Source organism: Salvia hispanica, chromosome 6, assembly GCF_029641045.1.
Source record: "Salvia hispanica isolate PSC_SH4W2 chromosome 6, Shi_PSC_v1, whole genome shotgun sequence".
In the NCBI taxonomy this organism is placed as follows: Eukaryota; Viridiplantae; Streptophyta; class Magnoliopsida; order Lamiales; family Lamiaceae; genus Salvia; species Salvia hispanica.
The window spans coordinates 35,507,969-35,522,625 of record NC_142697.1 but is presented as its reverse complement, the minus strand read 5'-3'; the positions used below and the strand labels follow the sequence as shown (position 1 = coordinate 35,522,625).

Below are 14,657 nucleotides of genomic sequence, written 5' to 3'. Positions count from 1 at the left end.
TTTTCAAAAGCTAGTTCTTTATTAATCATCTATTATGATTAGATTGTATCTTAGGATTAGATTGTTCTTTCAAAAGCTAGATTGTATCTTATGATTAATCATCTCACATTGATCCTTAAGAGTAGACAGATTTTAGGAAATATTAGTAATTAATAAAAAATAGTTGAATTTGAGTCTTATTTTTACTAACTAGTTTAATTTTAGTTGTACTTTTTAGAATATAATGTGGAGATTTTGGGCTCAACTTTCATTATTCTCTCGTGTCCAAACTTATTGAAAAGATATGTGAATAGAAGAAAGAAAGAGTCCAGTTATTCCGAGGCATACTGGCTTACACTATTTTGTCGGAGGCTAATGTTGCACGATGACTTGTTGATTTTATGGTCATATTGTCTTGAATTTTTTTTGTGGGAGACTCACGAAATGCACGGTAGCTTGTTGGACTAGTATTTATAATTAAGTTGAAAATTTTGTATAAGGAAAATAGACCTGTTGGAACACAAAATAAAGATCCTAGCAATTAGTATAAGATTATTTAATCTTAAATCATTCATGTTATAATAAAAATATTTTGTAGAATGAAATGAATGTAGAAAAGGAATGACATAAGTCTTGATTGATTTTTTTTATATGATTGGTATCAAATATGGACTATATTTTCGTTTCATTTGTACCATAGAAAAAATATTATGGAAATTTATTTTTCATAAATGAACGGTACTAGTTATGTTGCTCCGCTATCAACTAATTAACACTATTTCAATTAGTTTTTTATCTTTTTCTGTTACTCTACCAATGTATAAAATTCATAGTCCTAAAATGACTTAATTCTATAAGACGAGATAATATAAAAATGAAATAAAATTATTTTATTTTAGTACCACTTAGATTTTAATCAATTGAAATAGTATGTTACATCTCTCTCCCTGATTCATACACACGACAATTTACTACTCCCTCCGTCCCCTATTAAAGTCACATTTTTCCATTTCGGTCCGTTCCCAATTAAGAGTCACACTTCATTTTTACCATAAATAGTAAGTAGGTCTCACATTCCACTAACTCAATTCACTCACATTTTATTATAAAACTAATATAAAAAAATGGGTCCCACATTCCACTAACTTTTTCAACTAACGTTTCTTTACATTTTTTAAAACCCGTACCCGGTCAAAGAGTGACTCCTAATAGGGGACGGAGGGAGTATAATACTAATACTCCCTCCGTTCCATATTAATTGAGTCATTTTTTTCATTTTTGAAATTTTCAAAATAATTGAGTCATTTCTATTTTTGACAAAAAGTAAAATCCATATTCCCTTAACTTTTTCTGTCCACTTTTACTAATATAGTCAAACAATTTTTTAAAATTCACATCGATCAAATATGAGTCATAAACAATTTTTTAAAATTCACATCGATCAAATATGAGTCATTTAATTAGAGGAGGGAGTACTATTTTTACAGTAATCTGACGTACTAAGAAAATAATGTGAAAGGCTGATAGACCGTGGACCCAAATACATATCACCATGTCTATTTCACCCATTCTAAAGTAGACTATTGAGCAAAATTAAGTCCATTAAACATGAACACAAGTTTTGGTTTCCGAAAATTGAGTAAACGAATTTTCTATTAAAGGAAGGATGCTAGCAAAAGTATTCTACTACTTGAAGACACCAAAAAACCATGGCAAAATCTTTCATCTCAACTCCCTTCCTTATACTCTACATCCTCTTGACCACCATTCCCTCTTCACATTCAAACAACCACACTGATCTCGAAGCTCTTCTGGCGTTCAAGAATTCCATACACAACGATCCATTGCATGTGCTGAGCTCATGGAACGGAACAACGCATTTCTGCAGATGGAATGGCGTCTAGTGCAGCAAAAGGCATCCAAACAGAGTCGTCTCTCTTTTTCTGTCGTCTCAAGGCCTTGTGGGATCGCTCTCGCCTCACATAGGTAACCTCTCTTTCCTCAGAATCATCGACTTGCAAAACAACACCTTCAGCGGCCCAATCCCTCAGGAGATTGGTCGTCTTAGAAGGCTTCAAGTGATTGAGTTTAGTAATAATTCTTTTGGAGGCGGGATTCCAACAAACCTATCACAATGCACAAATCTTTATTATCTAAATTTTATTGACAATGAGCTCACCGGTGCCATAGTTCCCGAGATAGCTTCTCTTGTCAACCTCCAAGTTTTAGGCTTGAAGAAAAACATGCTTTCAGGGACTATCCCGCCATTCCTAGGAAACCTCACAGATCTATTCCAACTTTCTCTAAAAAAATGCGGCTTGCAAGGAGAGATTCCCGAGTCCCTAGGTCAGCTTCGAAGATTGCAGCGGCTAAATGTGGGTGACAATAATCTAACTGGTACTATACCATTAGGCCTTTATAATGTTTCAAGTATGGAATATTTCATAGTTTCTAACAATCACTTGCAAGGAAACATACATTCTGATATAGGCTCTACACTTCCTAGGTTGAGGTTCCTTTTTTCGCATCACAATCATTTCAGTGGAGCGCTTCCACCTTCTCTATTGAATTGTTCCCTGATTGAATGCATAGAAGTATCTTCGAACAATTTCACTGGCAATATGATCGATTTAACGTTTGGTTGACCAGAACCGTTTGAATGGAGATATAGGTACTATTTTATCATCTCTGACAAACTGCACCAAACTAGAACTGTTGGAGTTGTCTGATAACCATTTCACTGGTTTGTTGCCAGATTCCATTGGCAATCTTTCTAATCACTTGTGGTTCTTAGGACTCCATAATTTTCAGTTAAGTGGAAGCATTCCATCTAGTATAGGAAACCTTGTTGGTCTCAATACTTTATATGCTGATACCAATGGTCTAAAAGGTCCAATTCCTTACTCCATTGGAAAACTTCATAAGTTGCAAGAAATCAATTTCTCTAGAAATAGACTAACAGGTGGGGTGCCATTTTCATTAGGCAACTTGACTTTGTTGAACTATTTATCCTTGGGAAAAAACAATCTTTCTGGGAATATACCTCAAAGTCTTGGCAATTGTACCAACTTGTTATTTTTAGATCTTTCAAATAACAGTCTCAATGGTTCAATACCTCCCGAAATTATGACGCTTTCCTCCATTGCCATTTTACTCGACCTATCTGGCAACGTCTTGACGGGTAGTATTCCATCAGAAGTTGGAACTTTGAGAAATCTTGGGCTCTTGGACTTGTCCGATAATAGGTTGTCTGGAACCATTCCAATTGCCCTGGGCAGCTGTGTGATGCTCTGGGTGCTTTACCTGGATAGAAATTCTCTTCAAGGTAAGGTAACTGATTGTCTGAGGTCTTTGAGAGGTCTAGAATATTTGGATATTTCGCAGAATAATCTTTCGGGGATGATTCCAAGATTTCTAGTCGAGTTTCAATTGTTGTATCTCAACATTTCTTTTAATGAGCTGCAAGGTGAAGTCCCAACTCTTGGAGTTTTCCAGAATGAAAGTGCAATCTCACTTCAAGGAAACCAAGACTTGTGTGGAGGTATTGCAACTCTGAACCTACCTTCTTGTCCATCCTCACTAAAATCCAACAAGAAAAGTTTTGGGAAAATCTTGATCCCAACTATGGTTGGAGCCATATGTCTAGCGCTTGCAGTCTGCTTATGTGTGATCATTATCTACAAGCGACGAACATTGCAAAATATTGGAACTCTAATATTCCAACTGCCAGACATTTTGAGGCTGTCTTATGGAGATCTCTTGAATGCCACAAATGGATTCTCAGAGATGAATCTAGTTAGTGCAGGTGGATTTGGATCTGTGTATAAAGGAACTATCAATGATGATGATGAGCATACAGACGTGGCAGTGAAGGTTCTTAATCTGAACGTAAGAGGAGCATGTAAGAGTTTGGCATCAGAATGCAATGCATTGAGAGGCATACGACACAGAAACTTGCTCAAGATTGTTAGTGTTTGTGACAGCATTGATTTTCAAGGGAATGATTTTTAAGGCATTGGTGTATGAATTTGTGGCCAACGGTAGCCTCGAGAAGTGGCTGCATTCTGAGAATGAAGGGAGGGGAGCTCTCAGTGCTATTCAGAGACTGAATATTGCAATTGATATTGCATTTGCAGTTGAGTACTTGCATTGTGGTACTGACTCCATAGTTATTCATGGAGATTTGAAGCCGAGTAACATTCTCTTGGATCAAGACATGGTCGCCAAAGTTGGTGATTTTGGTTTAGCCAAAATTGTTTCAAGCATTTCTCAGAACTTGTCATCCACAGAAGGAAGCAGTTCATCAGCAATCAAGGGCACTATAGACTACATTGCTCCAGGTTTAGTTCAAACTTCAAACTGTTTAATTGACGTGTTTTTTATATGCATATAGCTAAGTCCGTCGTCCATGTATGTATTTTATTCAGAGTATGGCATGAGCTATGTTGCATCAACTCATGGGGATGTATATAGTTACGGAGTTCTTGTGCTTGAGATGTTCACAAACAGAAGACCAACAAGTGATGCATTCGAAGGGTGCCTAAATCTCCAAGACTTTGTTAGCACAGCCTTGACAGGCCATGTAATGGAAGTAGTGGATCCAATTATGCATCAAGAACTTAATGTGGATGAAAAGTATTGGGATTGCATCGTTTCAATTCTGAGGATTGGAGTGAGATGTTCGAAGGAGCTTCCAAGAGATCGCATGTCGATGGCAGATGTAGTTACTGACTTGAAGAAGATTAGAAATGTGTTTCCAGTTTAAAGAAATGGCAAATTTGTTGCTTCGCAACCAACATTGAAATAGATGTTAGTTTCTATATATGCCAATATTTTCAGTTGCAACTGTTGGGCAGTTTTTCCTTGTTTGTTGTAACGGTAGTTTCTTTATGTTGTGTCCAATTTTTAAATTCTGATTTTATGTCTCATTCATGTATTCTTCAAGATTTGGTTATGATACAAATGGGTATTCATTGAGGTAAATGAGATAAGTAATACTCCCTCCGTCCATCATTAGGAGTCCCATTACTCAATGACACGGGTTTTAAGAAATGTTAAAAAAAGTAGATGGAAAATAGTTAGTGGAATAGGTGTCCCACTTAGTTTTAAATGAAATGTGAGTGGAATGAGTTAGTGGAAGGTGGGACCTTATTACCATTTATGGTAAAAGTGAACCGCGACTCTTATTCGCGGACGGACTAAAATGGAAAAACGGGACTCCTATTCGTGGACGGAGGGAATAGACATGAACACAATAATGTATGAGAATAGTATACCCCCTGAATAATGATGTATGGATCAAACACAAGAATAACTATTCTATAATCTGACATTAGAAATTTGAGTTGAATAAATATATATACATACAGCAACATCATGTGTTGCTTCATGTCTCAATGTAAAATCTCACAATTTCTGCTGTGTTATCTTCTAACAAAAAATGAATAGCCTTCAATACTCACCCAAATGAAGGAATCCTTGTGTTCCCAGGACTCCTCTGTGACGGGAGGAAATACACGACCCGATCCATTCATACACTCGCTTTTCTCTTCCGGAGGGTTGGAAATAATAAAACAGACCCAATAAGGAAGAGCACAGCCAAGGTCTTGTAATCGTATAGATCTTTCACCGACTTTAGATCTCCAAGCGCAAGACCAGCCTAAACAATGAAAACGACGCATGCTTATCTAATCAATTCCAATGGCCATAATAAACTCAGAAAGAGATATGTACTGTATGATTGAGGAAAGTGAAAAGGCTTACACTGACAGTAATATAGGAGGCTGGTATGAGACCGATGACAGTTGCAAGAAAGAAGATATAAAATGGGATATCTACAATTGGTGAAGCCAAATTGATGAAAAGATTGGGCAATGTTGGGGTAACTCTCAGGAAGAGCATGTAGTTGAGCAACTTGTCTCTATGCCTCCCTATCTGATATCAATAAAAGACGAATATCAGCAGCATGTCAAAGTCAAAAGTTCTGGATAGTGGGACTAGCTAACATATCCAGAATCATTGATGCACATACTTAAAAAGTAAGCAAAATCCAAGGTGTCTACATTTAACCTATACATAAGCCATTTTTAACTCACACACACACACATAGTAGACTAACTAGTTTTCTCTGCCGTTCGTCCATTTTAACACGATAGCCAAACAACACAGCACCACACCACATTGATCAAATGAATCGTGGGGATATTACATACAATACTTGCTACTTGAGATTAAAAGGGGAGAGAGAAGCACACCTCTGTCTGAAAGTATCGCAGCTTTTCAGGCCACAACCAGAGAACAATGGGTTTGCCAATTAGTTTAGACAGAAAATAGCAAGACGATGCACCAGCAGTGGCATTAAAGACAACCAAAAATAGGCCTCGGCCAACTCCAAAAAGAGCTCCAGCTAGCAAGGACATGAAAATTGTCCCTGGTATCATAAATGTCTGCATGAATATGTATGTCGAACAGTAACCAAGAATGAACTTTGCTGGGTAGTGTCGGGCATAACTTCCAAGATGATCTCTGGAACACGATATAAATGTCACAATGCTACCATTACAAAAATCCAACCAGAATTGAGTAGAACTAATGATATCTACACAACATAGCTTATGCAAGTTGAGTTTCTTACATTTCTCATTAATGTTAATCTGTTTTTGGCAGGAGATGAACTTGAAATATCATTCTTTAACTTAACATGTTCCGATGTGAAACTCTGAAAAATGATTTAAATCAAAGCTAATCAAAGTGCATTGCCATGATCATAATCTCGAACTCTCAGTGACATATATTGTGTTGCTCTTACATTCTAACTCTATCAAACAATAAACGAAATATCAAGTATGCATTATGCAATTCTTCAAAGCAGAAATAAGAAACGCGTTCCAATGCAAATTGAGCTAAAGCTATCAATCATCGATCTAATTTCCAATGCTAAAAGAGATCAATAAACCCTATATTCTATACATTTTAATCTTAATTTCTCCTTTACTATTCTTGTCACCTTATTCCAAATATGTTGTAGAACTCCAAAAAATGGTTTAAAACAGCACAATCAAGGTGCATTGACATGATCAAACTCGGATTCTTGGCCACTACATTCTGCTAACTATATCTCATCAATAAACCAAATTCCAATTCTGCAAAACAAAATTCTCTTAAAAGCAAATTGAGCAGAGTCTCGGTATTTCGATCACATATAGTCTGTTTCTTTCACTTTTAGCTAACTGTCTAACTCTATCTCATGAATAGACACAGACAATACTGCACAATACAATCCTCAGAATCCAAATCGAAACACATTCAAAAGCAAATTGAGCTAAATCTACCTATCATCGATCAATATTCAGCCTAAAAATATCAATCGAGCAACCAAATTCATGAAATATAACCAATTTAAAACTATAAACCTAGCTCTTACTTGAGCAAGCGAAGATCTGCAAGAGTGCGAGGTAGCTTGAGGATATCGTAATCCGCTGCGGGCATCGTAAGGTAAATAAACAACAAAGCCGACGAAAATGACAGAAATACCCCCAACGCCGCCACGAATTCCCACCTCGAGGGCGGCGATTTCTCCGCCCTGTATTTCTTGTCCGTCGGCGAATCCGCATTCCTCTCCCTGTCCTCATCCAACGCCCTCCCGCTCTCCGCGTACAAGCCCCGCGGCGCCGCCATGGAAATCGAAGGCGCAGACGACGTTGAAAACGACTCGAACAAAGCGTTGGGAGCCGACGAACTGCGCAGGATTTCAGTAGCCTTCATTATGATCAAAACACGAATTCGAAAAATTGCCTTGGGAATCGATCATTCCTGCTGATCCTGCGATTAGCAGATCGAAACCGCCCCCGCACAGAAACGCGCTCAGAAATTGGGGGAGATTCGTTGATGCAATTGGAATTGGGGGAATTTCATCAAATTGAGCTGGAATTGAGGGGCGGATAACGGAATTGCGTGAATGTGTTTATAGATCATCAATATTGAAGCAACAAAAATGAGGGGTTGATATTGTTGATACAAAAAACAAACCCTAGGATCAAAATTGAGAGAGAGGAGTAAACGATTGTTCAATAATTGTTTGAATTTGAAAAAAGAAACGCAAATTTAGGGAGTTGGAGTTGCTGGATCATATCTCCAGCTATTTGAGCTAATCTAATACATGTAGCATATGCCTTTTGGATTCTATTATTCTAATTTATACATGCATTTATAAATAACAAATTTAATATTAATATGGTACTATTTTATTTGCTTTATTATAAATGTGCTTTTATATGACTGTTGACTATTGACATAAAATTATGTAGTGTAGATAAACCATGATAATTGGTTCAAATCGGAAGGGATCAGCTAAGTCATTTTATCAAACATTTGTTGCTATACCAATACTAAATTGACACGTGTACAATCTTTAAAAAATAAAAAATAAATTAATTCTTGCGTGGCATCTCTTCCTCGGTCACTCACGCTTAATTCAACTTTTATTTCATCTTCCCTTGCAACTCTACGCATCTTCCTCACAAATCTCTTGCTAAATTCAACTTCATTTTGACATCTTCCCCACAAATCTCTCTAAACCCGGCGGTGCACCTGCGGCGGGGAGGGAAGTTGCAGTCCAAGCGTCAACTTCTAGAGAGCAGACCAAAACTTAGGGGTTGTGATAGATCGGGGATCGGAGGAAGTCGTCGTTGGTGGAGGCGAGGAGGGCGAGCCTCTCCGGTGATGACGGAGGATTCCACGGGGATTCTCGGTGTGATGAAGGGTGCCGGAGGAAAAATCTGAGCAACCAATCCAGGCGGGCGGTGGGGCGAGCTACTGCTATTTGGTGGAGATCGAATCGGCGAGACGAATTGTAGGTGATTCGAGAGGTGGTGGTGGACTGGAGGAGGTTATCGGCGGGGAGAAGTAGGGGAGAACGTAGTTTGGAAGGGGGGCGAGAGAGAGGCAGAGACGTGGTGGTGCTTTGGCTTTTTACCGGCGGCAATATGATGTTCAAAAGGTGGAGAGTTGTGGGGAAGTTGAAATGAATGTTGAATTCAGCTAAGTGTATGAGAGGAGGAAGAGAAGAATTCAGCGCAATAGTGTGAGAGGAGGAAGAGATTATTTTTTTAAAGATTGTACACATGTCAATTTAATATTGGTGTAGCAGCAAATGTTTGATAAAATGGCTTAGCTGATCCCTTCCGGGTTCCAATGATATCCACGTTTTGTATCTCGAATCATGCAATTTTATGACCTAAATTCGTAAAAATAGTTTAGTTTATCAATAATTATTGAAAAAAATAATAATATTTTCTAGTTCAGAATTAATAATTTTATTTTACTATTTTTGATATTCTACAAATTTAGTCCTTTTCTACTCCATTATTGATGAATTCGGATACTTCTTTACTCCATCCGTCCCCGATTAAGAGTTACATTTTTTTCATTTCGGTTCATCCCCAATTAAGAATCACACTTTATTTTTACCATAAATAGTAAGTAGGTCTCACATTCCACTAACTCAATTCACTCACATTTTATTATAAAACCAATATAGAAAAATGGGTTACACATTTCACTAACTTTTTCAATTCCTAACTTTTTTTTACATTTCTTAAAACTCGTGCCCGGTTAAAGTGTGACTTTTAATCGGGGACGGAGGGAGTATATTTTATCACTTTTGTACTCCTTCCGTCCACCATTAAATATCTCATATTCGATCGGTGCTGGTTTTAAAAAATTATTTGACTTTATAAGTAAAGTGGGAAAAAAAAATTAAGTGGAATGTGGAGCCTATTTTTATATATTAATTCTATAATAAGCTGTTAGTGGGATGTAGGGTCCATTTACCAAATATGATAAAAGTGATATAGTACATTAAATAGCGAAGTGATGAAAAAGGAAAAATTGGACAATTAATAGCGGACGAGGGAGTATTAATAGATAATTTAAAATTTAGTAAAGGACTGTAAAATTAACGTGGAAAAAATTTAATTTGACCCGTATGATTTTTACCCTTGGGCTAGATTGCCCAGCCCGCGTTGGCCCGACCCAGCCCAATTCATTTTCTACTGTAAATGAAAGAAAAACTTTACAGTTTTTTTGGTAGGTAAGATTGTGAAGTTCATAATTTCTTTTAAATGCATATAATCACTAATTTGGTTGATGTTACTTCATCAATTTTGATAGCTAAGAGAAATATATCTCGATATATTGCTATAAAATAAAGTGCACACTTCTCTTACATTTTTTCTCATTTAACATTTACTTTAGTAGAGCTGTGTGAGGAATACAATCAAGCGAAATTAAAATACAATCAAGCGAAATTAAAATACAATCAAGCCAAATTAAATTCTCGTATTTAATATGAACAAGCTATAGCTAATTAAAGTTGTACAAATAATTTCAAGAGCGACCAATTAATTGCCTTAAAAACGGTACAAAATTTAATTTATAATGAGTTTTGCAAGTGTGTATAAATATGCATGAAATAAAAATATTGTATAATATGAGCTTTTGGATTAAAAACGATACAAAATTTAACTTATAAAAATAGTTATTAATACTATAGCACATATTTATTCATGTTTATCTTTGTTTCCCTTTAAATATACTTTTAGCAGATTTTATTTAAATTTAATCTAATTTACTAAATAAGATTAGGAGTCGTCTATAATAAAACAAGTGTGAGACCTCATTCCTTTCTAGGTTAGGGAGTTGTTCCTTTCATTTTTTTTTTTCAATTTATGGTCTTCCTTTTATTTTCCCTCCATAGCTATCTCATTAATATTTCTCTCAAGCAATTCACCAAATAAACTCAGCAAGATATATCATATATAGATCATCACAGCCATCACTGCAAAGCTGGTCTCTCAAAGCTAGCCACCAGTAAACCTATAATGTTGTTAGAAATATCCATTTCACTAAGTATTCCCCATCTTCATCTCTAACATGCAACATCTATGACAGCAGTCGTCGCCCTCGCCCCGTTGAAGGCCACCCCTGGCAAGTCTACAGGCACGGAGATCATCCCATTTGTGATCACCAGTATCATGGGCTACTCAACTATTTATCTATTAGTTTAAGATAATACCCATGGATTTCAATCATGGTATACGAACAGATCCCCGATTATAGGTTGAAACTTTAATCGGGACATATTGTCCCCAGATATGTAGAAAGGCTTTGAAGAAGGATCAATTTGTTGAAACAATAAATTTTTTTAAGGATATATTACTAGTAATTTTTAAAAATATGGGGCACAATATCTCTTTATTAATAAAATCATTTATTTTTAAGGATATAATTTTTTAAGATATGGGGCATAATATTATCTCTTTATTAATAAAACCATTTGTTAAGGATGTACTTAATTTTTTCTTGTTTTATGCTTGTTGATTTCTCTATGTTATATGATACTGAAAATGACCAGATGATCATCAAAAAACAAAAAGAAAACAGTATTCGTAATAAAAAAAATATTCTTGATAAATTAAATTCACATATGAACATGCATATCATAGACTCATAGTTAATTCCAATATTACATAGTTCAAAAAAAGGTACGAAAAGAAGACCAACAAAAACCATGAAAAAAAGATGCACTAATTTTTCACTATGAGGCAATCAATAACAACACATATATAATATTTATATATAATAAAATTCACAATTGCTTACAAACAAAAAAGCAGTCAAGAATCATCAAAATCAACAATAATCAGCCTACGTCGCAAGATCAAAGGCAGAGCTACCTTCGATCAAATTTCCCAACGAAAGTCTTGTTATTTTTTACAACTTCCTCCCTTTCCCTTTCCCTTTCCCTTTCCCTTTCCCTTCCCTCTAAATAAAAACCTAAATAAAATTGCAACCATCTATAAGTCAGGAAAGCATTCAAGTACATGGCTCAAATGGCTTTGATCATCCAGCTCATCACCGTGTGGGACCAACGGCGCCATGTTGGCATAGTCAAACGACGCCGTTCCCATCATTTGATGCTTGTAATCGAAGCTGCTGAAATGGCTTCCAAAGCCGCTCTTGATGTCCTCGTGAGCCTCCTCGTTGGCGAAGCTCGTGGACATGGAGGGGCTGTCGAGCTTTGGTATCTCCACGATCTGGCCGAGAGATTCGGCCGAGAAAGGTGGCTGGTGGTGGAGGTTTAGGTTCGGGTCGAAATTAGGTATGTTAGGATATGATGGAGGTCTGTAGCAATAGTTGTTGTTGTTGTTGTTACTGCTGCTGGCGTTGCTCATGTTTGATCTCATGTAGCTCCAAGCGTCATAGCCTTGCTTGTGGCTCGGGTTTGGCTTCTTGAATGCGCGACAGACGACCCATCCCTCTTCCTGTAAAACGAGATACGATATTTAACATTAAAATGATGCACGAATTGAATTCTCTATTTTAGGGTTTATATGTTCGCTAGAATATGTAGAGAAAACGATGCTCCCTCTATCACAGTAAAATGAAACGTTTTACCTTTTTGGGTTGTCCCATTAAAAATGAAACGTTTCCTAAAATGAAAATAATATCATCTCTTTTACTTTATTCTCTCCTCATTAATTTACAAAACAATACTGTATAAAATCTCGTGCCGAAAAGCAAACGTTCCATTAGGGATGGATGAAGTAATAAATAGATTTTTTTTCATTAGCGTTGCAAAGACGCGAGGTGTAACATTAAAATGTAGCAAAAGTAGAGAATGTGAAAATAATAAAGAGAAATTGAGTTTTTTTGTGCCATTAGTTTTTGAACCTTAGAAAGTGCTCCAAGAAAGAAAGAATGGGAGACTTGAAATCATTACACACCAAAAGAAAGTGGCTCTTCACATGAAATTCAAGTAACATCGCATGCCACTATATTCAAAAGGACCATTTTCAAACTAAAGAAAGTTAAAAAACTACCAAATTCTGAAATTGATCCTATTATATAGGATTAAGTACATGTTTATGAACCCAACTGTAGATAATTTTTAAAATGATTTGATTACAAGAAGTTTTAATTACCTGAGGAGGTCCGTGCTCGGAGGTTTGAAGGCGATACTCGTGCATGATCCAATCCGTTTTCCGGCCATTTGGCGCGCGCCCTTTGTAGAACACAAGCGTCTTCCTCATGCCGATGATCTTGTCCTTAGACAGCACCGCCTTATCCCTTCCAGTCGCCTTCCAGAATCCAGCTGTCGTAGCCCTATTGGTCCGTGTCCCAGTCGGATACTTCCTATCCTTATGGCTGAAGAAGTACCACTCATTTTGCTCTTCATATCCAAATTTGCACCTATCTATTAATCACACACAATAACATCATGTAATGAGGCAATGACAATATATTTATATATAATTTGGAAATCTTTTTTTTTTCTTAGGTATAAAACTGCGCCACAGTGGACTCGAACTTGAAATTAAAATTAAAATTGTTACTTACCATGAATGTCCCATGGCTCAATATTATAGAGATCGACCTCGATGATAACATCAAGGTCGATTTTAAGGTCATCAATCTTCCTCTTGAGGTAGTAGCCAACGAGTTCTTCCTCGGTGGGGTGGAATCGGAAGCCGGGAGGGACGCAAGACTCCATGTCCATCTTCTTCTTCGATCTAGAGAGAGAGAGAGAGATGTTTTTAGATAAGTGTTTGAAGAGTTTCCATTGATTTAGAGATCATGAAAAGCACTAGAATGGTGTGGGGGCGATATATTTGTCAATGTGTGCAAAGGCACTTTAGTGAAATTCACACAACTCTTTGATCCAAGAAATGAAATGATTCATTGCATATCCATTCGTGAGCCAAATGGAATGATGGTCCCAGCAATGTTTGATAACATGTGTTGACACAGTGGTTTATGAGGGAAATTTGGGGGTGGGGGTGGGTGGTGGGGTGGGGTACCCCACCCCCACCTATCTAGTAACATAGGCCAATCACTTAGTTGCATGTATAGTGATTAAGAGAAAGTATATTGAACACAAAAGTATAGATAGTATTGGCCGAAAACATTGACTTTTAGAGAGAGAAAGGAGAGAGAGAGAGACATGAGCATGTTGTTTTCTTTGAGTACATTCCACTCCATGCTTCCTGGTGTAGAAGGTGTTTTCAGTACCCACCCCCCCTCCCCCTATACTCTTTGTTAAATAATTTATGACCTTATACATATAATTAGTAAGCTAGCATATAGTATATGTTTTTTTATGATAATATACTATATTTTCTCCGTTTCACTCTACCCGGGATTTCTTTTGGGCACTGAGATTAAGAAATGTGTATTTACTGAGTGAAGAGAGAATAAATTGACAAATAAAAAGAGAATAAAGTAAAAATAAAAAGAGAATAAAGTAAAAATGAGTGTGACTCAACTATTGTAAAACAAAAGTAGGAGTATTTTCTATGTTTTCTTCAAACACAAATATTGAAGATAAGTATATGCAGAACTTAATCTAAAGAACCCTAATTAAGATGAAATTGTCACATTGATCATATAGTGTGTTTTTTCCCTTTTCTCGAAACGAGCAAGCAATTTGCTCGTTTCGAGCAAAGCTACGAGCACGAGAAAGAAAATTGTATTACTAACCAGGAAGCTTGGGTCTTGAGATCGTTCCGTTCTTGAGAGAGGGAGGGAAACTAAGAGAGAGAGTGGTCTGTCGATATATATTGGTGTATATATAGAGAGAGAAGGTGATGAGTATGCAATGCTAATGAATGATAACAAGT

General features: G+C 36.6%; 2 protein-coding genes and 1 pseudogene across 3 annotated transcripts; 1 reads left to right on the top strand and 2 right to left on the bottom strand.

The window, feature by feature from the left end:
• The first annotated feature begins 1,688 nt into the window (after positions 1–1,688).
• LOC125206722 (uncharacterized) lies at positions 1,689–4,862 on the top strand (annotated as a pseudogene).
• Positions 4,863–5,226: 364 nt separating this feature from the next.
• On the bottom strand, positions 5,227–8,146 carry LOC125204116 (putative membrane protein At4g09580). Of its 2 annotated transcripts, none has more exons than XM_048102675.2 (4): positions 7,403–8,146; positions 6,234–6,504; positions 5,743–5,913; positions 5,227–5,638 (listed from the first exon to the last, which is right to left on the bottom strand). In XM_048102675.2, exons 1-4 carry the CDS (start codon positions 7,741–7,743, stop codon positions 5,510–5,512), a joined length of 912 nt encoding a protein of 303 aa, XP_047958632.1. In that variant the 5' UTR covers positions 7,744–8,146; the 3' UTR covers positions 5,227–5,509. The 2 variants fall into 2 exon arrangements, with proteins under 2 accessions (XP_047958632.1, XP_088916388.1); XM_089060262.1 differs by having other exon boundaries at positions 5,749–5,913.
• Positions 8,147–11,549: 3,403 nt separating this feature from the next.
• LOC125208020 (NAC domain-containing protein 30-like) lies at positions 11,550–14,657 on the bottom strand. Its single transcript, XM_048107564.2, has 4 exons — positions 14,518–14,657; positions 13,378–13,550; positions 12,963–13,234; positions 11,550–12,302 (listed from the first exon to the last, which is right to left on the bottom strand). The coding sequence occupies exons 2-4, from the start codon at positions 13,535–13,537 to the stop codon at positions 11,835–11,837; spliced, it is 900 nt and encodes a 299-aa protein (XP_047963521.1). The 5' UTR covers positions 13,538–13,550; positions 14,518–14,657; the 3' UTR covers positions 11,550–11,834.

Coding starts and splice junctions, on each gene's coding strand:
- LOC125208020 (XM_048107564.2), bottom strand. CDS start 13,537: ATGGACATGGAGTCTTGCGTCCCTCCCGGCTTCCGATTCCACCCCACC. Junction 13,235..13,377: donor TGAGCCATGGGACATTCATG/GTAAGTAACAAT, acceptor TGTGATTAATAG/ATAGGTGCAAATTTGGATAT. Junction 12,303..12,962: donor CCGAGCACGGACCTCCTCAG/GTAATTAAAACT, acceptor CTCGTTTTACAG/GAAGAGGGATGGGTCGTCTG.
- LOC125204116 (XM_048102675.2), bottom strand. CDS start 7,743: ATGAAGGCTACTGAAATCCTGCGCAGTTCGTCGGCTCCCAACGCTTTG. Junction 5,914..6,233: donor TGCGATACTTTCAGACAGAG/GTGTGCTTCTCT, acceptor TATTGATATCAG/ATAGGGAGGCATAGAGACAA. Junction 5,639..5,742: donor CCTCCTATATTACTGTCAGT/GTAAGCCTTTTC, acceptor TTCATTGTTTAG/GCTGGTCTTGCGCTTGGAGA.